The sequence below is a fragment of the Halyomorpha halys genome, unplaced genomic scaffold, assembly GCF_000696795.3.
Source record: "Halyomorpha halys isolate HHAL.00 unplaced genomic scaffold, Hhal_1.1 Scaffold184.1, whole genome shotgun sequence".
NCBI lineage: Eukaryota > Metazoa > Arthropoda > Insecta > Hemiptera > Pentatomidae > Halyomorpha > Halyomorpha halys.
In genome coordinates this window covers 379,885-401,388 of record NW_027105747.1, presented here as the reverse complement: position 1 = coordinate 401,388, position 21,504 = coordinate 379,885, and the positions used below count along the sequence as shown (strand labels likewise).

At 28.4% G+C, this 21,504-nt stretch overlaps 3 protein-coding genes across 3 annotated transcripts in view; 2 read left to right on the top strand and 1 right to left on the bottom strand.

Annotated features, from left to right (window-relative positions):
• Positions 1–21,504, top strand: part of LOC106679206 (digestive cysteine proteinase 1) — a 401,586-nt gene that overhangs the window by 121,885 nt on the left and 258,197 nt on the right. The gene's annotated exons all lie outside the window — the stretch shown is intronic.
• Positions 1,799–8,740, bottom strand: mRpL1 (mitochondrial ribosomal protein L1). Its single transcript, XM_014418228.3, has 7 exons — positions 8,423–8,740; positions 7,778–7,991; positions 7,525–7,692; positions 4,182–4,296; positions 3,985–4,103; positions 2,071–2,168; positions 1,799–1,989 (listed from the first exon to the last, which is right to left on the bottom strand). The coding sequence occupies exons 1-7, from the start codon at positions 8,599–8,601 to the stop codon at positions 1,848–1,850; spliced, it is 1,035 nt and encodes a 344-aa protein (XP_014273714.1). The 5' UTR covers positions 8,602–8,740; the 3' UTR covers positions 1,799–1,847.
• On the top strand, positions 12,168–21,498 carry LOC106679215 (alkaline ceramidase 3). Its single transcript, XM_014418229.3, has 6 exons — positions 12,168–12,520; positions 12,667–12,777; positions 14,504–14,609; positions 14,688–14,978; positions 17,011–17,115; positions 19,321–21,498. Exons 1-6 carry the CDS (start codon positions 12,424–12,426, stop codon positions 19,430–19,432), a joined length of 822 nt encoding a protein of 273 aa, XP_014273715.1. The 5' UTR covers positions 12,168–12,423; the 3' UTR covers positions 19,433–21,498.

The window sequence follows — 21,504 nt, the reverse complement described above, 5'->3', positions numbered from 1 at the left end:
AAAAAAAAATCATTAAATACAAATCTTTCACAAATATAAAAATTTAATTCATTCTTACTTACCATACAGTGTGAACTGGTAGCTACATTCTCCTAGATCAACTTGAAACTTTTATTATGTATACTTCAACCAAATTCAAGTGTTGGTCCAATGGTACCATTTGAAACAGAAATTTTTTTTCATTCTGATGATAAAAATAGTGAGCATTGTTGGATTTGAAGGAAATAAAAAGTCTCTCAGACATATTTAAACAATTATAAATATATCTTTTTATATCTCAAATTCAAACAACACCAAATTTATACACAACTTACAACTTTTATACTTCCTGTTAATCGTTTCTCTATTCTGACTGTTGTTTGTTATATTTATCAATGAATCATTCAAGTTGAACTGTTACCAAAGTTAGATTTATTGCTAGCGTGAAACAAACACTGTCATAGTACTACATAGACCGGAATTGGTCACGTAACATAGAGTGTTTAACACATATTGTGATGATGGTATGAATTCAAGATTGAAGACATGAGCTCAAGTAAATGTAACTTATACTCCTTTTACTAATCATAATAGTAATCTCTTTGATGAGATCAGTTATCAATGGGAAACTACAAATAAAATGAAGAAGGACCTAATCCACAATAAAGGATAATTGATGAACTGCAGGTAGGTCATAAAAGCTTTAAAAGTAAAAAATAAAATGAACTTCAATAAAGTATATAAGATATTAAAATATTCCAAATACAAGCAATATTTCCTGTTTTTTTCACAGAAACCTATTTTATAAACAAAAAATTAACAAACAGTAAGAAGATGTAAGTTAAGTTTCTACACATTCAAGAGATTATTGTAATTTTTTTACAAGAATTTTATCAAAACTAGTTTATATTTTCCCTCTATAAATTCCTATTTATAAATGGCTTGAGAATGGCCTTAGAAAACATCTAATCTACCACCATTTTGAAATGAAGGGTACACGTTAATAAGTTACCACGATCATTGTTGGATGACATGTGGATATAAGATGTCAGTTGCTCAGGTGGTTGAGGTGCATTTTTAAGCAATCTGAGAACTGCTGGCAGTGCCGGTTCAAATTTGGCCTGGGACGTTGACTTTTTCCCTTTAAGTGGTAGTCCCACAAAATAAAAAACTTGAGTTTCCCCCCACCACAGTTAGAATAGGTTAGTCATTTGCAGATACTACAGAGAAATGTCAGGATATCATTTCATGTTCATTACTGAAAATAACATATCAAACTTAATTCAATAAGTCCACTGTATGTTTGCTATTTTTATTTTTTATTTTTTTGGTAAAGTTTTCAGAAATTGATACCTAAATACTAAGGATTTTTCCTCTATATTCATAAATGACCAAAGAAAACATCTGATCGATTGCTATTTCCAAAATGAAAAGGAGGATGGTAATGACAAGTTTTGAGGATATTGTTAAGCGATCTGGGACTTTAGTACCAAATATCAAAGTATTAGATAAACCAGATGGCAAATAGATAGGTTTTTTAAATTCAAATTTTGTATTTTAAGTATTTTGAAGCAAAAACCCAAAAATTTGAGAGGGTATTAATTAAGTACTAACCAATAGATTGGAAAGTCCATATTCAAAAATAATTTTATAATTTAGGTTCATATTAAAAAAAAAAAAAAAAGAATAAAAAGTTCACACCAAAAGAAATAAAATCTTCATGACATAATATTTTATAGTTGAAAAATCACTATAGAAAGATTTACAGGTCAGCATTTTAACAATCATTGAGGAGTTATAATGTATTAATACAATAATAAACAATAAAAAAAAACACTTTATTCATTTATATTTAAGGCTAACAGTTGTTATAATGCTTTTGCTTTTGCTTTTTCTGTTGATTCGTCATCACTATCACTTTCATAAGCATCTTTTACAAAGTCCTCAGCAAGGTAAGGCTCAAGACCTACTTTAAGTCTTTCCACTGATGGAGCAGAAGTCAACAAAGCTCTGCAAAATCAAAAGAACTTAATAACATCAATTCAACCTAAGGATACAGCTAATATAAAACATTTACATATTTATAATTACCTAGTTATAAAAGGGCCTGGTCGTTTGGGTCTCATCATGTTAATATCTTCTAGTAAACATTTGAAATTTTCTTCTAAGTGATTGACTTCCATATTTAACTAGAAATAGAGGGATCCATCAATAAAATCACGAAAAATGACATGTTAGTTAAAAAAATTTAAACATAAACTTTACATTATTAGTAACATATTCAATTAATATCAAGCTAAATATTTTTGGGAAATGAAAACACAATCTAAGAATAAACCATATCTGAAACATCTGTCGTCTTATTTAGAACAATAATGCATAATGACATCATTGGAATTGTTCTCTATGGGATTGAACAGAAGTCCTGTTCTACTAATTTTTTGTATTGCTCCAAAAAATTAAGATTAGATTTGGAACATTCATTTCTACAATTTAATTTTCAATGATCATATCTCACATCTCTTTGATATAAAGTATTAATGGAATGTATTCAAACCCTTTATTAAACTTGTTTTCTTGGTCGAAAATCAGACATTATTTTTACTTCAGCCATATAGAGAACATGGTGGCCAAAGGTGTTTACAGTGTTACCTTAGCAACCTCAAGTCAAAAGCAAACATACCCACAGAATGAATCTTGACCTTCTCACTCAGGGTAGAACAGGTTTGTAGCCTGTAGGATAACCATCCAGTATGCCATAAATGGACAAGTAAGGGGAAAACACTATGGATGTGTTTATTTGACACTAAAATGTCTTTTTTCCTTAAAGTAAAACAACTGGTTTGTCTTTATTAACTTCAGTGTAAACATGTTTTTTTCTGTCCTTCCCATCACTTCCTAAATTTGTGGTAATACAGAATTCGGTAGCAATGATTCACTAGTGTTAGAAAGTCCTAGATTACTGCCTCAATCTTTCTGTATTCTTCCTTGTTGCAGGCATGATTATTATTTTTCCCTTTAGATTCCAAGATAGTAGATAGGCTTTTGATAAGTAAAAATTTTACTAGCAAACTTCAGAACAATTCGACTTATTTTGATAAAATATCTAAACCAGTGAGATGAGTTATGTATTAGGTCGAATCATAACTCGGAGTCGAAAATTACTTAACTGAGAATGCAGCTAAGTAGAATCTATTGTTCGTATCTATCCGCTATGAGATACCATTACAACAAGTTTTATTCTAGTTTTTAACAACTATATAGACAAGGCTTTTTTCAAGTTTTATGTAATTCATGTTACGTTAAACTGTTTTTATAAACCTCTGAAATGAAGGTTTTTTGAATGGAAAAATCTTTAATTCTAAAGAGTAAGTCGAGCAGCCTGCCAGAAACTGTTCAAACCAACCACATTTTACAAGAAAGGAATTGATAAACTGCCAGGAAGGTGGGAGAAGATTTTATAATAGTGGGGAATACATAATAAATTAATATAAGTTTGTTATTTAATGAGAGCAAAATAAATGTCTGATAAAAAAATGAAAGTAACTTATGACTCGACTCAAATAATTTATATTCTGTTTACCAATGCAAGAGTAAAATCAATATCAACAATTTTACTAAAATGAAGAAATTATAAATCAGATTGTTTGTTGATCTGAATCAGCCAGAAATAAAACCTATTAAAATTAAAATTTCTGAAAATTACAAAGATAGGAGGTAGAATATCAAAAATATGAATTTTCTTAAATGATATTAGTATGAAAATTTTATTAGTACTCTTGCCACCATTGCCTAAAAATCAGGTTCAAACCTGAAGTTGTATGTACAGAAATATACTCTATACACAAAAACCTCTTTAAATGAAACTTCTTAACAATCAAAACATTCAGATTCATTGTATCAAAGTTCAACAATATATAAAAGAAATATAGGAAATTACTTTGATATTGAGTTGATTTTTTGTAAATTTTAGCAGAAAAGTAGTTGATAAATAATAGTACTAACATTTCCGATATGTGCATCAACAAAGCCATAATCAGGTACACTAGAATCTTGAAGAGCAGTATATTGGATTCCTTTGCGAAAAGTAGTAACCATTTCTCCAATATTGGTCCCAAGAGTGCCTAATGAAAGAGTAAAAAGAAATGAAGGCTCACTATTTAACTAGCATTTTAATAAACAACACAGTATTTTCATTATACCTGACTTAACATTTGGGAACTTCCTTTTCAAAAGACCTCTTAAGCTGGTAAGCTCAGGTAAAATATTAGGATGAGCTAATATGTGCTGAAAATCCGGAAGTACAATGTCACCTTTCTGAAAGAAAAACATTTACTACTTAATATCGCTTATACAAATTAATAATAAAGACTTAGTGAACCTGAAGGTTCGATGTTTATACTACCAATCTTATTCACCTTTAATGACACCATTATTTTCTCATTAATTTTGTTTTTTCTTGTTAATATAAACACTAAATATTAAACTTATCTACCTATTCAAATATATTTCCTCAACTATATATAAATTGTTGCCGTTTCTGCTGCTACCCATATATTTAGTTTTATCCGTAATTATTTTGAGAGCTCTTTTCTCACTGGCTTTTATCACATAGTTGTATTTAGTTTAATAGTATCTTCATCTGCACCTAACAGTACCAAAACAGCAGTATACCCAAGCATGGACATTTTATTATCCAGAGTTACACCCCTTTTGGTATACCTCACCTTCCTAATAACATATTACAGTGCTAAATTAAATAAGACAGATGAAAGAGAATAGCCTTGTTTTGAATCCTAATGGAACTCTAACTTTTCGGAATAATAATTACTGATCTGAACTTTATTATACGTTTCGGTCAAGCACATCCATACTAGATTCAATAAGATTTTTGGTATTCCCTAATCAATAAAAATATTATACAGTTTTTGCCTATCAATAGTATCATAAGCATTTTTTAAATCAACATAAAGCTGATGAACTGTAATATTTACCATAAAAGAAAAATTTTGATCAATAGTTGAACGATTTCACCTAAAACCGCATTGGTAGTCTCTGATAATTTCTTCAGCATATGTGATTTGACTAGTTAAGTAAGATAGTAAATATTTTATAACATACAGCAGGGGTGGCCATCAAGTCAAACAAGGTGAAACCAATTTTGGTCAAGCGTTGATCATTCGCAATGTTCGGAGTGGAATTTCATGTACCACTTTGGAGCGATTGTAGAAACAAACAGCCTGACATTGTGATCTTCACCCACCAAGCGAAATATATATTGAATTATGTGTTACACTTGTCACCAGACGCAATGCATGAACACAACAATTACGACTCGAGTCATCGAAGAACACAGTCAGTTAGCTTAAATACTTGGTAGTGTCATATGGTAGCTTCTTTTCTTTTGAATAAACAGTATTATTATTAATCAATATTATTTATCCCTGGTGAACACGTTGAGTTTCAATTTTTCTTCTGTTTAAAATGTCTTACATTTTAAAATGAGAGAAGAATAAGGAACAATATTACAAATCTATAAGAAATAACAATAATTCTATTTAAATTAAGAAGTCAGTATTGAAAACCGTAATAAATATATTGTAACTTAAACATACTTCTTATAAATTAGAATATATCTATATCAGTTTTTATTTACTGGTATTACTGTCCTTGATCTTAATATGCAGTATTGATATTATTTCTCTCAATGTTAGGGAGATAATTGCCACAATTCATGAGTTTTGAAGTTCCCTTAAACTGCACTTCATACTGCAGTTCAATGAAGTCCAACCTGAATTATTACTACATACCGTCAGAAGCATAGGCAAAGGTAAATTTCTGCAGCGGTTTCGTGATTTATGCCTGAAATTATAGATTTTCTTCACGAACAAGATGGAAACTGTGAAAATTCAAATGATGAAACTTGGTTAAATATTTCTTACCGATTTTAGTTAAATATTAAGTCATTTAAATTTAGAATTACAAGGTAAAAATAAAATAGTAACTGATCAGCTGCATAGACACATATAAAACAAAATTTATTTTGCTAATAGAAGATCTGTAAAAAAATAATCTGAATCATTTTCCAAATATGGTGGATAACCTACAAAAACATTAAAATATTAATTATAAAATCCAGAAATACGTTGCTGAAATCCAAAAGTAATTAAATATTTTGAAGTAAGATTCCAGGAATTTGAAAAAATTAAAGAAATTGTGGAATTTATATATTTTCCTTTTAAAATATATTTAAGTGTGAAACGCATTAGCCGAAAAATTAAGACATATTTCATATGGATCAAAAGGCACTAGAAAATTAAATCATAACTTTACAAACTGACTTAATCTTACAAACCAGGAAATATGTCAATTGACAATTACAATTTTTTTTGGAAATATGTCAACTGAGAAAAATATTTCTGCATTACCAAATGTAGTGAATATAAACATAAATATATTCTTGTTTCGGATGTACATACGTTTACGAATCGGCATTTCATATTTGAAGCTAACAAAGACAAAACAACATTCTGTCCTCACTGATTCCCATACTGAAGACTAATTACTACTATCTTTGTCAGGATATACACCTAATTATGATTCCTTGGTTAGAGACATGCAAATTTAGTCTTTCCATTAATGTTAAGGCAACATAGTAAATTCTAAATCTGTCTTTATCTTAAGCTACTTTGAACTAATATTGTTAATAATTATCCATGTTCTTTTAATTCCCCTGGACGTGGGTTTTTTGGCCCTTTAAATAATTATTGCTATTATTTTTACATAGGTACATTAATATGAAGATAAGCCATATATCTTCATTTCAGTATGAGGTGTACTCAGAGAATATGGATAGATTAGCAAAAACTAAGTCATTATTTTTTCATGATAAATTTTCCTAGCCAAAAAAAAAAGGCAAAAGTGAAATATTTAAATCAAATTATCAGCCTTACAGTGCATTCTCATAACAATTTTTTCATATTTATGAACAAATAATACAACTTATACATTAAAGTTGATAAAAATTAAACTGTATTTTAAGTTAGTAAAAATCTACATCAAACAAGTGTCAGAAAATTGAATTTTTTACGTACCACATGTACAGAACACTGCTATCAAAAGTTGGGTCTGGAAATTTATTTTCTTCATGAGCCTGTATCTCAAAAACTTAATAAGTGATTTAAAAAAAAAAAATAGTTTTAAACATATATTTTACTGATCTGCCCATACCTCACTGGAATGCACCTTATACAAAAACACAGTGTATAAACATAGTATGCACTTCACACCTTTTCTCACTCCTTATATTACGCCTATGTAAGTCAATCGTGACACACTTTCAAGAAAAAGTAGATCTTATGTACTGAAAAGTTGGCCATCCCTGACATGAAGGAAGGAGTTATATTCTATCTATTAGGAGTTATATCTACATTATTATTTTTATTCCTTATTTCATTTACTATGAAATCCCGAAATTTACAGGATCAGTTAATACCTTTGTACATTTTCTCTTACATTATTTATCATTCTTCTATAAAATCAAACCTCAATTTTTTTAATGATGTCAATATCACCAATAAGAGTAGCACCAGCACTCTCTGCTTCAATGCGAGCCTCAGGAGTTTTGCAGAACACTAAAGTAGTCCTATCCTCTCCATGATCAAACTGATGTGGTGATCTTGCAACACGTGTGAAAGAATTCATAAATTTGTTCTGCAAACATTATTTAAACTATTAAAATATTTATTTCAATAATAAATTTTAAGACAAAATACCAAAATTTAATTAGGAGACCTACTTTTTTGGCAGCTCTCATGTCCAACTCAATAAAAGCATGAATAGGAGCATCAGGTACATTGTAAATCTGTGGATGGTGAGTTTCTCGATGAGCTTCAACTGCTTCCTGAAAATTATATACCCTCCATTTATAATACATTTGAATCCAAACATCATCAACTGGCCAATTCCGCGTATCATCACTTGTTCTTTTGGTTACAACAGGTCCTTTTGATCTATAAAGACAAATTGATTTACTTTTGAATTGTTTGCTAATAGGATTAAAGAAAAACAGGTTTTGACAGACTTATAGCAGATTATATTACAGATCATTCGTGTCACTGATTAAAAGTTACTCCAGATACAATCTTAATAATAATTCATACATTATTAATTTCAAAAATATAGGTTAAAACTACTAAAATATAAAATAACTAAATTTCATAAGCCCAAACCAAGCAAAAATGTACAATGTACAATTTTGTTTTAAATTAATGAACTAAGGATCAACAAAATCTTTTATTGTACAGAAAAAAATAATGATTCTTGAACTAAATCATTTTCCTTCCCATAAATTATTGATTTAGGCCTTTATTAAGGACTTATAACATTACTAACTAAAATAATTAGAAAGTAGCAATATTTAAGTATAACATAAAATACCTACCCTTTATCTCGAAGATTATGAGGAATAAAACCAACTTTCTTTACCTCAACTTTTACTTTTTTCTTCCTCATTTTTTCTCTTGTGCCCTTCCTTGCAGCATAGTGGCAAACTTGAATATAATTGTTGGAGAGGACTGAACTAATATTTTTAACGCAGTTCAAACGTAAAAAACAGTTCATTTTGTAATCAAAGAAACAAAACTTTCCTCTTCAATTTAAATAATATGTATACATTAACAATAAAAAAATGTCTTCAAATAAACACCTCTAATCAGAAAAATATGGTGTTATGGGAAGGTTATCATTGTTTATCAGAGGCAACGTCGTTACTTTCTGGTATTAGGTTCCCCAGTTACTAAATGTAGAACTGTGTAACATTAGTTATTTGGTGGACTGGTAAATAACCGCGTAACAGTTTTTAAGCCCTTTGTGGATACAAGTATGTATCCTCATGCCATTGACCACAAAATGACAGGATTAAGACGTAAAATATTTTTTAAAACTATAACATTTAACATTTATCTAGTCCATTCTATTCAAGTTATGTTAGCCGAGTATTAGTGATGAGAACACAATTTTATCAAGTTTTGTGTTATTATGAATACTTTACTTAAATAATTATCATTAAATAATATCGTCATGATTAAGTAGTTTAGTGTAATAAGTTCTAAAGTATTTAGTAATAATGTTATTACACTCTTGCTAGGAAGAAACTTAAAACGGACACTCCTTTAACTTTATAATATTTAATCTTTTAAATTGTTTATTATGAAATTATGTATAGATTAATTAGTAATATTGCTGCTTTATTTGGAAAGTGCCACATATGACAAAGCTTTATTTTTTATTTTGAAATGAACGTGTTCCAAAGATATTACCACAAGCAGGGGTCTATCCTTTCTTTCTCTACTATGGTCCCTTTATATCAGTGGTTCCCAAACGTTTTTGTCCTACCGCCCCCTTTCCAGGAAAAATATTACATAGTGCCCCCTGGAAATCAATTTTTTTTTAAATTATAAAAGCAATTAATAGGAAATATATATGTAATAATATTTATACCTTTTAAGTAAAATATAGCAAAGAAAGGTGTAAATTAGAAACATTTAGCTTGGAACTTATGAAACTATTTATTGAACTCAAAATACAATGTAATACTAAAAAAATTCGAAATCATCATAATGAGAAGGATGAGCCTGGTGTGCAGGTACTACCAATTTACCTAGTAGTACCAGGTGTACTACCAATTTAGTAATCCTAGGCTCTATTGACGATTTTCGTCAACTGTAATAGCGTTTGCCGTGACATGTAGCTATTCAGAAAATAAAACATGAAATATTGAGTAGTAGGTGGTCCATTGAGCCCTGAAAACTCGTTGAGCTGACGATAGCCTATGTTCCGCGGTAAAAATGTAGATTATTAATCAGAAACTGCAAGTTCATAATATCTTATCACCTTATAGTATTTTATTTAATTTTTATTAGATTTTATTTTTTAAATAGTTTAATTTTAAAATAAAGCATTGTAATTCCAAGTTTAATTATAATGTAATTAAAGGTAATTGAGGCGAAATCTATTTTTGGTAATGAGCATAGAAAAGGACATATTTGACCTCCAGATTAGAGAATTTGTTTTTGGAACAACTTAATGTGTCATCAGGAATAAACGACAAAATTAAAATCATTATTTTATTTAATATTTGAATAGTTATAAACACTTATTTAAAATAAAATACAATTATAGGAAGTCAATTGCAGAAAGTAGTGGGTCCAATAGATCGTACAAATCAACCAAAAAGTTCTTATAAATCTACTAATTTATAAGAACTTCAGCTGGAAATTTGAAACTCAATATATTTCCTGTCACATATTTTATTCTTAATAACTAGAACACAAAATTATTTCCAAGGACACGAAAAGAGTTCCTTTGGACTGAATAATAAACATTTCAGAGAAATATAATAAGTAATAATGTTCAAATATTTCTTTGTCTTTTGATTAATAGCAATTTTAAGAATTCATTCACATTTGTACTCCTCAAATGCACCTTAATTTTATTTCTTTATTGTTCAATTCACAATTGTTAAAATACACTGACTACCAATGAAGCAGATAAATGTTAATAATTAATTCCATTCTATCCTGCCTTAAATCCACTCTAAAATATTAGTACTGATTACATTATTTTCCGCCACGCCCAAGAAATAATGCAACATAAAATAAATCGTTTCAGGGTCACATCACAAGAGACAATTAGTAGTACAAGAGCCGGGAAGAAAAAAAAGGCAGTTATCTCACCCCAATTTTTGATTACTTCAATGAAAACTATGTATAATTACTAGACAAAATTGATGAGTCTGCCAAGGATAGGTAGAGGGATTAAAAAATGGCGGCTGTTTCAAAATCTTTAAAAAAAACATTGATTTTTCATTCGGAGTTCTATATCTTAAAAACTACCAACAACACTAGAAAATCTAAGAGAACATTATTTAAAGAAGAGTAAATTTGATGAAATATTAGCCCTAAAAAAGCTATTTACGTCCAATGGTTCTCGAGATATAGCTTTTTAAAAAGTAAAACATCTTAAAAATCTACTGAAAGATTAGTAGTTCCTTAATTTATTTTGAGAAATCTATATCTCAGGAAATACGTGATGTACAGATGTCTATTAGCACTCATATTAAAGCTAGTTTAATGGACTATAAAGAAGTTTATGATCTTTACCTTCGTAAGAATAGTTGTTTTCATGATATTTGTTAAAATAAATTGATTTATTGTTGTTCGGACAATAAATTTGATTTATGAAAAACTTTATTTCAGAAACCATTGGATGTACCAATATCTGCCAGCGCTCAAATTAAAGCTAGTTAAATTTACTACAAAATAGTTAATTATGTTTATCTTTGTAGGAGTAGTAGTTTTTATGATATTTGACAAAATAAACTCACAAATGTTAATTTCAAGTTGTTCGTAGAAAATGTTGAAAAAAATATATCTCTAGATCCATAAGACGCACACATGTCTGCCAATACTCAAAATAAAGGAAATTTAACTTACTATAAAGTAGTTTATGACACCTATCTTCGTAGGGGTAGTAGTTTTTATGATATTCACATATGAATATAAATTTGGCAAATGAAAATTTGTCCGAATCACTATAAATCAATTTATTTTAGCAAATTTCATGTAAACTATTACTCCTACAAAGATAAACATAATAAACTACTTTATAGCTCATTAAACTAGCTTTAATTTGAGTGCTAATAGACATCTGTTCGTCAAATGGTTTTTGAGATATAAATTTTTCAAAATAAATTCACTAACTACTGATCTTTTAGTACGTCCCATACAACATTTTTATGAAATGTTGCTTTTTAAAAAAGCTAAATCTCGAAAACTATTTAACGTAAATAACTCTATTAGGGCTCATATTTTAGGAAATTCACTCTTCTTTAAATGACGTTCTCTTAGGTTTTCTTGTGTTGTTCCTACTTTTTAAGATATAGAGCTCCGAATGAAAAATTAGTTTTTTTTATCGCTTTGAAACAGTCGCCATTTTTTATTTCCCCTATCTATACTTGGCAGACTCGTCAATTTTGACTATTAATTATTCATAGTTTTCATTAAAGTAATTAAATATTTGGGTGAGATAACTGCCTCTTTTCTCCTCTTGGGCTCTTGTACTAATACAACTCCCCACCCTGCTCGTGCCTCCACATCTGTATCCCCTCCAACGCTAGTTACCAAAGAACCGTCAACTTGAACTGCTTACTGATTTGTAACAGGACAACTGGAACCTACTAATATCTGGAACTGGAACCTACTGACGAAGTTGTGTGATAAACTTTTATTAATCTGTTGTCAGACTAAGCCGCATCCAGTTTTTTCTTAGAACACTTATTAGCTCACTGTATAGATTACAGTGTTTGATGAGTTCTTCGGTCTCAGAGTTATATTGTATTCACTATTTTGGTTCATATTAAGTTTTTTCAATTATTATTGTGCGATGCCACCTGTTAACTATGGTTTTTGGGGCGAACCTACTGCTACTATTGATTGGTGTGAAGAAAATTATGTTTACAGTCATTACATAGCAGAAATGAGTGAGTTTTTGTGACAATCATCTAATTTTTATTCAAAATAACTCCAAGGATCAGTGAAGTAGTCTAGGACGTTAATTATTGTTTAAATAAAATTTCAAAATTGTATGATGATTTTCTTTTATTTATTAATAATCTTATCTTTTTAGCTAATACTGTTACTAATATAATAATGATTATACTTCCTCTCTGGGGTATAATGGAAGTAATCAAGCAGGGATTAGATTGGAGGTTTATTTATTTACATTCCTCCATTTTAAGTAAGTTAAAAATTATAACTTCATATCAAATTGTATTCTGTGTTGATATTTTAAAAATAACTTATAAGAATATGTTTATACCATCAATCATTAAAACAGTTGTTAATACTGGGCCTGCGATTCTGGACTATGACAGTGTGACAGATATTAAGTTCTACATTTTTTAAATAAAATTAGATGTTTGTATAAAAAAATAAATTGATATGAATATACAATCTAATTCATTTTCCAATGTTTTAATGGTTGGTCATAAACAATAATTGTGCTTTTCTTTTATTTATTTTTTTTTTTTTGTAAATCTGATCTTAATAATGCTTAAGTTATCAAGTGTTGACTATTTAGCAGTATATTCTCTTTTTGACCTTCACTCTGAAAGAATTATTTCATTAATATTTATAATTTTTCCTTTTCATTCCTTCCTCACATTAAATTATGTCTTTATCTCGTAGATTAATTAATTTTTTATAATTGTTATTTTCATATTTTATAATTTATAATTGTTGATAAAATACTCTTTCTTTGGCCGAAACAGAAATAGTTAAAATGAAGCTTCACCAATGGTTAAATATTTTCAATTTCAAATTTCTTTATACAATGTCAGTTATATATTATACATGTAGGAGTTTTTATGTATTAAATGATTCAATTACCTGAAAGTTAAGAATCCTAAAAGCTCTGATGTTTTCAGCGCAATTGCTTAGGTATCACTATGTGCTATTATTAAGTTATTACTGCTATTGCGATATTATATAACTTATTTGTTATTAATTTTTGTATAATTTAAAAAATAAATTCTTGCTTGATAAAGTTAAGTTAAAAAATTTGTTTCTTTAGTTCACTTTTAATGGCTGCTTAAAATTTTATCACTAGAAAAAAATATATCAAAAATTATATTGAAAAAAATGGAAAATTTTTTCCTACTGCTGAAAGTATGATAATTGTATCTAATCGGGCAATAACTGATACTTTCATGTACATGGAAGTATTGACCTTGTTATGATTAATTGATACACATTAATTTTAGGAATTAATCTTGTTATAATTTATTCTGTAAAAGAATTTGATAAAACATGGTTTCACTCCTCCTACTTGCCTAGAAGGTTGTGGATCAAAGGGGCCTACTGTACATTAAATGCCTATTGATATTACATCCTAAAAAGAAATGAATATGATGAAAACTGCATCTGAAAAAATGGCATGTATCATAACCTAAATTTTATGTACAAAACAAGAAAAATTAAGCATGGTGAAGAAGAAAACGTATCCTCTTGAAACGCAGTTAATAATGTAAACTAACCTAACATAAACATTCGTAAAATATTCTTGAAAAAACTTCGTAGTAGGCTGTGCACTGCCACTCCTGTTTTGCTAAATAGGATGAATGAAACTGGAGTTTTAACCAGAATTTATTTTTTTTTTTTATTCCTCCTTTTGTTTTTTATTTATTTCTCATTATAATTAAATAATTTATAATTATGTAAAGTTCATTAGAATTTAAAAAATCTGAATTAAAATAGCAGCTCAAAGTTTATTTCTTCTTTCATAATACAAAATGAAATACTATGTATTTTAGTATTTATAAAATATTTATACTTATAATGTAAGCTAATAACATAGACATGTGTAGTAATAGCATACAATTTAGTAAAGTAGTATAATTTTTTTTAATGTTTGAAAATTGAAATTCTTCTGGTTACTACATAATATTGATTCACTTTACCTTTAGTTGTAGGTCTGGGCTCATGGGCTTTTCATATGACTTTATTGTATGGGATGCAACTATTTGATGAACTCCCAATGATTTGGGGAATCTGTTTTTTAATTTATTACTTGTATGTTTTTTATATATAAAACAAAATACTGGCTTTGTCTTTGTATGCTTATATCTTATTAGCGATTTTATTTTTCAGGTCAGAAGTTCAAAAATCTTCTTTTGGTACCGGGATTTCAAATAGACTACTATTTATCTTCCTTACATTGTTTGCTGTAAATTTCACTACTATTTATCTCCTTTGGCCTCAACCACTTTTTCAGCATATCTCCTATGGAGCTCTGGTATTCACGATCGTTGGATTGGATTTACGATTACTGAAAATAAATGAATGTAAAACATGTAAAAAAATATTTCTGATCTCTGCTTCAATAAATTTGTTGGGATTTATTCTTTGGAATTTAGACAAAGTTTTTTGTCAAAATTTAAGGTAATATTTCTTTTAAATTTACATATTTTATATTTTTTAATTCGTTCTTACCCAACGGGTCTATGTTTAACTGAAATTATTCTTAATAATTATAGAATATTTCTATCCAATGAATATTATTAAATATTTTTTATAATTCTGGCCAACAACAAGCCAATGGTTAGAAAAAAGTCCTGAACCTATGAAATTAATTAATGAGTTTGAGTTCAAGTGAGCTGGTGGTCAGGAGCTCAGTATCCTATGGTATCATCAAAGTATTATTCATTTAATGTTATATTTTGTTTTTTAAAACATTTGGTGTATGTAAATGGTATACAATAATTGTTTTAATTTTAACATTAACAAAACAGAACTAAAGAGAAATTACTATTATACATCTTCCTGGGTGCAACAAGTTTTTACTCCCTAATTCATAATGAAATATATAAAGGATACCTTTACAAAGTTTTAAGTCTGCTCTCAGAACCAAAAAGTTATTAAAAATTTTTGTACCATGTACTGGAAGTCTTCGAAATATGGGCATCAGCACCCCATGACCATCCTTTTAAAAAAAAGGATTGTTTGTTGGCTCTCTGGATCTCATCGAAGCTGCCTTGACCACTGGAATCATTTTGAATTGCTTCTCTTGTAGGTCTTTTGATTCTGGGATACTAGAAGAAGTTGCTGGGAGTTAGGTTGTGGTTATAGGGTGGCTGTGTTAGTGTTGTCACATTGAACTTAGCTAAAACTTCGATGTGTGTAAGAAAGTTCATTGTCATGTTGAAGAACCCAATCATCTCTTGTATGATTTGATCCTTCAAACAGCAGAGCACTCCAGTCTGTTACAGTACATCTGCTAATAAAATTTTTCCAATTAATCAGTTTGGCTTGTTGAATGTTCATTACGTGGTTATCATCTTCGACTTCCTCACAGCCATTTTTGAACCATTGTGCGTAACTGGCCCTCTGTAACCGTTTAGTTCAGTTTCACCCCTTACTTTATCAAATTATGTTGTTTCAAATGATGTTGACCTCAAAGTTTTTGTTGAGGGTCACTCCACACTGACAAGCATTTACACCACTAGCGATCTTATAACTCCAGAGTCTCAGAGGTAGTTGCTGCTGGTGCATTCGGTTAGCTGATCCCCCCCCCCCACTACTTTACCGGTCTGTGTACCCTCCTCTAGCTATTATGAACAAAGGAATGAATTAGCCTGTAGTCATACATGAGTAAATTATTATTGTGTTTATTGTTGTTATTTTTTGTGTTGCCTTTTAGGCTAACATTTTGTGTCTTAACCAAAAAGTATTGTACTATTTGATTTAATTCAAATCTGATAGCTTAATTATAGACTTGACTTTTTTTTTAGTTTGTGTATGTTATAGCTGATGTTTCAAGAAAGGGTGACATTCACTATAGCCTTAGACTGAACAACTTAGTGTACGTTTAATAGTCAAATTGAAAAACATGCATTTACCAGAGAGTAGCATTTAATTGAATTTAGCCCCAACCACTACTAAGAAGGGATCCTTGGGGACTTTTTTACTCCTTTTCAGCAGAATTTGACAGCTGTTACTAAGTTCTGTATAAAAATTTTGGAAGCTTATTTTTTATTGCAATAATTTTGGCTCTCTCTAGGTTTTGATACAAACAATTGTTTTGGCTAACGGATCATTCTATCAGTTATGGAATAATTTTATTTTTAAAATATATTTTTACTTTCTGTCAATAACATTAATTTCTGTTTTTATTATATAAATGTAAAATGAGATACTTCCAAATTATTTCATTAATATTTTTATCCCATTACTCTAAGATTTGATAATGTTTCACTAATTACATAAAACTTTTTCATAGAAATTATTGTTAATGTTCTTATTTGTTTTATAACTCCTTGTTCTATTAAGGGATGGTTAGGTAGGGACAGTAGTTATTTCTTTGAATTGCCATAAATTAAATTTTATATTCACTGATAGAAACTGATCTTTTATCTTTTTAAACTTGAACACTCTGTAGATTATTTTATTCATTACGAAATTTTCTTTATTTCAGATTATTAAGAATAAATATTCCTGGAGTATTAGATCCATTTACTCAGCTCCATGGTTGGTGGCATTTAATGTCTGGATATGCTTCTTATTTACAAGTTTTATTTATGTAAGGTTTTACTTGGATTTTTCTTTAATTAATTTAAATATTTTAGTTTTGCATATATTCCTAGTAAATTAATTACAAATATTGTCAGCACGGTGTCTACAGACAAGGAAAACAGGAAAAAAACTAACAAGAAAAGGCTGTACAAAAAGGGTCCGAGAGTTCTTGCTAATGAGCCCAAGGAGCCGAGAAAAAAATATTTTACATAATTTTAGACATTTTTTATGTTAGCACATGCCACCTGTGGTCTATTGATTATAATTATGAAAACGACTTTGAGTTTTTATAATGTTTTATACACTTAAGCTCATTTATAATAATAATAATTTATTTATTTGCTTATGGGGCAACCCCCATACAAATAGAGTTGACCTGCAAAGTATATAATTTAACAATCACTGTAACAATAATAATAAAAATCAGCAAACTATTTGATTATTATATAAGCTAATAACAAACCAGAATACCCAAATAGTGAATTAAAAATCATTTATACAAGCTAATAACAAACAGTAAACCCAAACTGGGATTATCTACCTTAGTCCGTGTGAAAAAAGCAGAACAGAAACGACATTACTTAATAAAATAAAAGAAACAAAAACCATACATCTTATTATGAAGATAGCTAATAACAAATAGTAAACCCAAACTGAGATTATCTACATTAGTCAGAGTGAAAAAACAAAACAAATTATTACTTACTTAATAAAGTAAAAGAAACAAAAAACTATACATCTTTTTTCTTATTCAACACAAAAAAATAAATTGATTGGTGTATAACAATGGTTGTTACTTGGTTGATACATCTAGAGCAAAGGTGTCATACACTAACATAAAATATTTCTAAAGTTATGTAAACTTTTTTTCTCGGCTCTTTGGGCACATTAGCAAGAACACTCAGACACGTGTCTAATATTTTTTTGACCTAGTATCACCAAAAATAGTTTGATTATAATTGGTGGTTCCACGTGCGTAATTCGCCTTATAATTAAAATTTAGAGAACCTGTTGATTGTTGTAAACACCCTGTGTCAGTTATATTTTAAGAATATATTTAATTTTATCTTTTAACATTGTTTTTCATTTGTTATCACAAATTAGAAATGAAACCTTAGGAAAGGTTTTTAAACCTTTCTTTATCCTATAATAATAGTTCTAGCCAAGTTTTTGATGCTTCGAATCAATTTTTTTTCTTATCAATTATTTTCTATAACCTTGTCCTTTTTATTCCTCTTCTGAAACTTTCACGGTGAAGTTTAATCTTTCTCTATATAATTAATTTTTAAATTTTAATTTATTTTAAATCTTAACATGAAAATGAAACTTCGATTGACAGAACCAATAGTTCCTGTCAAATATATTCTTATTATTTTGCATTTGTATTCATCCCCTCCTATATCCTTTCTGGAACTCTTTAGTAAAAATCATTCTTTGTATCAAAACAAACATATTTAACTTTAAATGGTTTATTATTATAAACAACATGGGTCATCTTTGTTTATTAACAAAAGTTAAAAACTAAAAAATGTAAAAACTTCTAATTTGGTAAAAATGTGTAATTTGTGTATTTATAAAAAGGTTAAAAAATATCATTTGATATTATAGACCCATTTTAGTATGGTGGCTGAAAACTTAAAATTTGATGGAATTTTGAATGTTAACCTCAATTGTCTGAAAAATGGATGTGTTTACAAAAATAACAAAATGGAAGTTTTAAAATTTAATTTTTCATTATTGGATTCCTTTTATTAAAAAATCAGTTAAAAACCATCTCAGATTTGGGACTTCGAAGTTGCAAAAATATACTTTTTTATTAACCTTGTTAGGTAGCTAAAGTGCCATGTTTTACAGCATTAAAATTACCGATCTCTTATGATGTACCTTACGTTACATCTCAAATGGAAATGTTGACAGTGAAGAAATGATTCTTATCAAAAGCTAACGGCTCAACAAATATTTTACAGTTAATTTATTTTAATTTTGAAAAGGTAATTTTTTATTGACACCTTGTGAACCCCTCAGGCATCATCAGTGAACCACCTGTTGGGAAAGATAAATATATATGATACTTGTCAAACTGTTATTATTTTGTTTGGTAATTACTAATGGTATTGTTTAAGTTTCTAATAAGACAAAATTTTTAGTTTACTTCCATTAATAATGCGTTTGAGTTTATTTAAATTAAATATATGTATTTTTTTTATTTCAGAATTCATGCTTCTTATGACTTTAAAAATGAAAAACAAAAACCTCAGAACATGGAATTACAGCATTGGTATGGGATTTCCTTGGGATGGTTCAAGAAAAGCCATGATTTTTGATCTGAAAGTTTTCGCTTCTTTTATGATCAGAAAATTTCATTCATTAGTTTTACGAAGCTGTTTCTGTTTTAGAAAAAATGAAACAGCTTTGGTTTGTTTGTAAATCTAACACTATTCCATTCTTCTATTTATAATAACCAAAGAAGATTGCATATTTTGAATATTTATGTGTAGTTATTTATGAAGATAATTTTTTTATAGGATAGCCAGAATTTTGTTCTAGAATCTGCTGAAAAGCTGTTACAGAATCTCCCTAATTATTGAAAATAATCTTTTTATCAAATAACCATAATGTATGGTTCATTTATAACTAAAATTAAAAAAAAAAAACTGAAAAGATATGAAGCTCCAGATTCATAAATTTTTTTTAGATTCGCCTCTTTTTATTTATATATTAAATAAAACAATTAAAGTATTATTAACCAACTCCTTATAACACAAAAGATATATTATTGTTGTCAATCTCCTGTAATTTGATTATACGATAGTAAAACCTTTTAAAAGATTAATTTTTAATTTTTTTTTATTAATATACATCATTAGTAAAGCCTTCCATTCATCAAAAAAGAACAGAGTTTCCACAGAAGAAACTATTATTAGCAAAAATTTTAATAAGCTATCTTCATAGCAAAAGATTTCATAAAAAACTGATTTTTAAATAAATTTTAATTATCTTAGGAAATGTTGCCTATATTGGGCCACTGCCTATATTTAACTTAGCAATAATGTCCTTAGGGGTAAATTGATGTATACAAAAGTTTGTGGCTTCTCTAATTTTTTTTTTAAAAATAATTAAATTACAATTACAAATGTTTCAATTTTAAATACTTATTTTGTATTTTTACAATGAGTGACCTAAATTGAATCAATAGATGGGGTTAGTCCTGTTTTTCTGGTGATTCTGGTGCTTGAACTGAAAAAGCTAAGAAATGGAATGATTTACTGGTCGAATATAAAAGTGGAAAGGAAACTTATTCTTGATTAGAAAATGTCTATGAACCCAAAATATAAACTGATACTTCAAAAAAATTACCTAATAGAATAATTTGTTATGAATATTAGAAAAAGTCCTTAACATTCAACATCTATTTCTCTTACTTAGGTGGTTAATTACTTATTTTCAGAACACTGAAATCAGGTTGATATCTGTAATGGTCTCCAAACCCTAACACACCACTCTAAGTGATCCTGTTGTTGTTTATTCATAGGCATTTCAGACCCTTACACTACTGAAAGTAATTAAAGAATCATCCAATTACTTGAATTAACTATTGTAATGAATGAGTGGTCCCATATCAGGCAATGTTTCCATATGATTTCTGATCACTGATGAACCTTTAACTGCAGTTTTAATTGTTTTATTTTGTGAAATTATGTCAATGTTTAGTTCCAATTATTGGAGCCCTATGTTTTAGGGTAGTTTAGTGTATATGTCATAATTTTGTTAAAAAAATTAGTTAGTATTTAGGCAGTCATGATTCAGTGTTGATTAATTTATTTTTCTAACATTCTATAATAATAGACTGTTCTTAGATATGAAGTTCCTTTTAATCCCATTACCAGATTGTTCATTTAAGATTATAAATTTTATTTATCTTTGTAATATTTATTTATTAAACATTATGGCCCTTTATATTCAGCCTAGTCTTTTGAAACACATGTATTATCTTATGTTAACCAAGAGATACCAATTACCCAAGTTAAAGTGGTAATTTTTTTTTTATTTAAATATTGTACCAAAGATATGTATATTGTAAAAAGTTGGTTGAAACAAAATTACTGTTTAGCTAAATGTGATTAAGCTTGCCAGACAAGAATTATATGGTACTTCTGTAATATTATTAGGGTACTAAGATATATGAATTATTTCAGAAGAAAAGGAAAGTAAAGCTGAATAAGATATATATTTTCTTATAACATACAGTAGGACCTCAATTATCCGAGGTTATCAAAGGTATATTTAGTCCTTTACTAATTGCTTTTGTTGCTATTTGTAGAACTTCAAAAACAGAAGAAAGTAACTGAACAGAGCACAAAATTCTTTATCTGTATATATATATGTATATGTATAT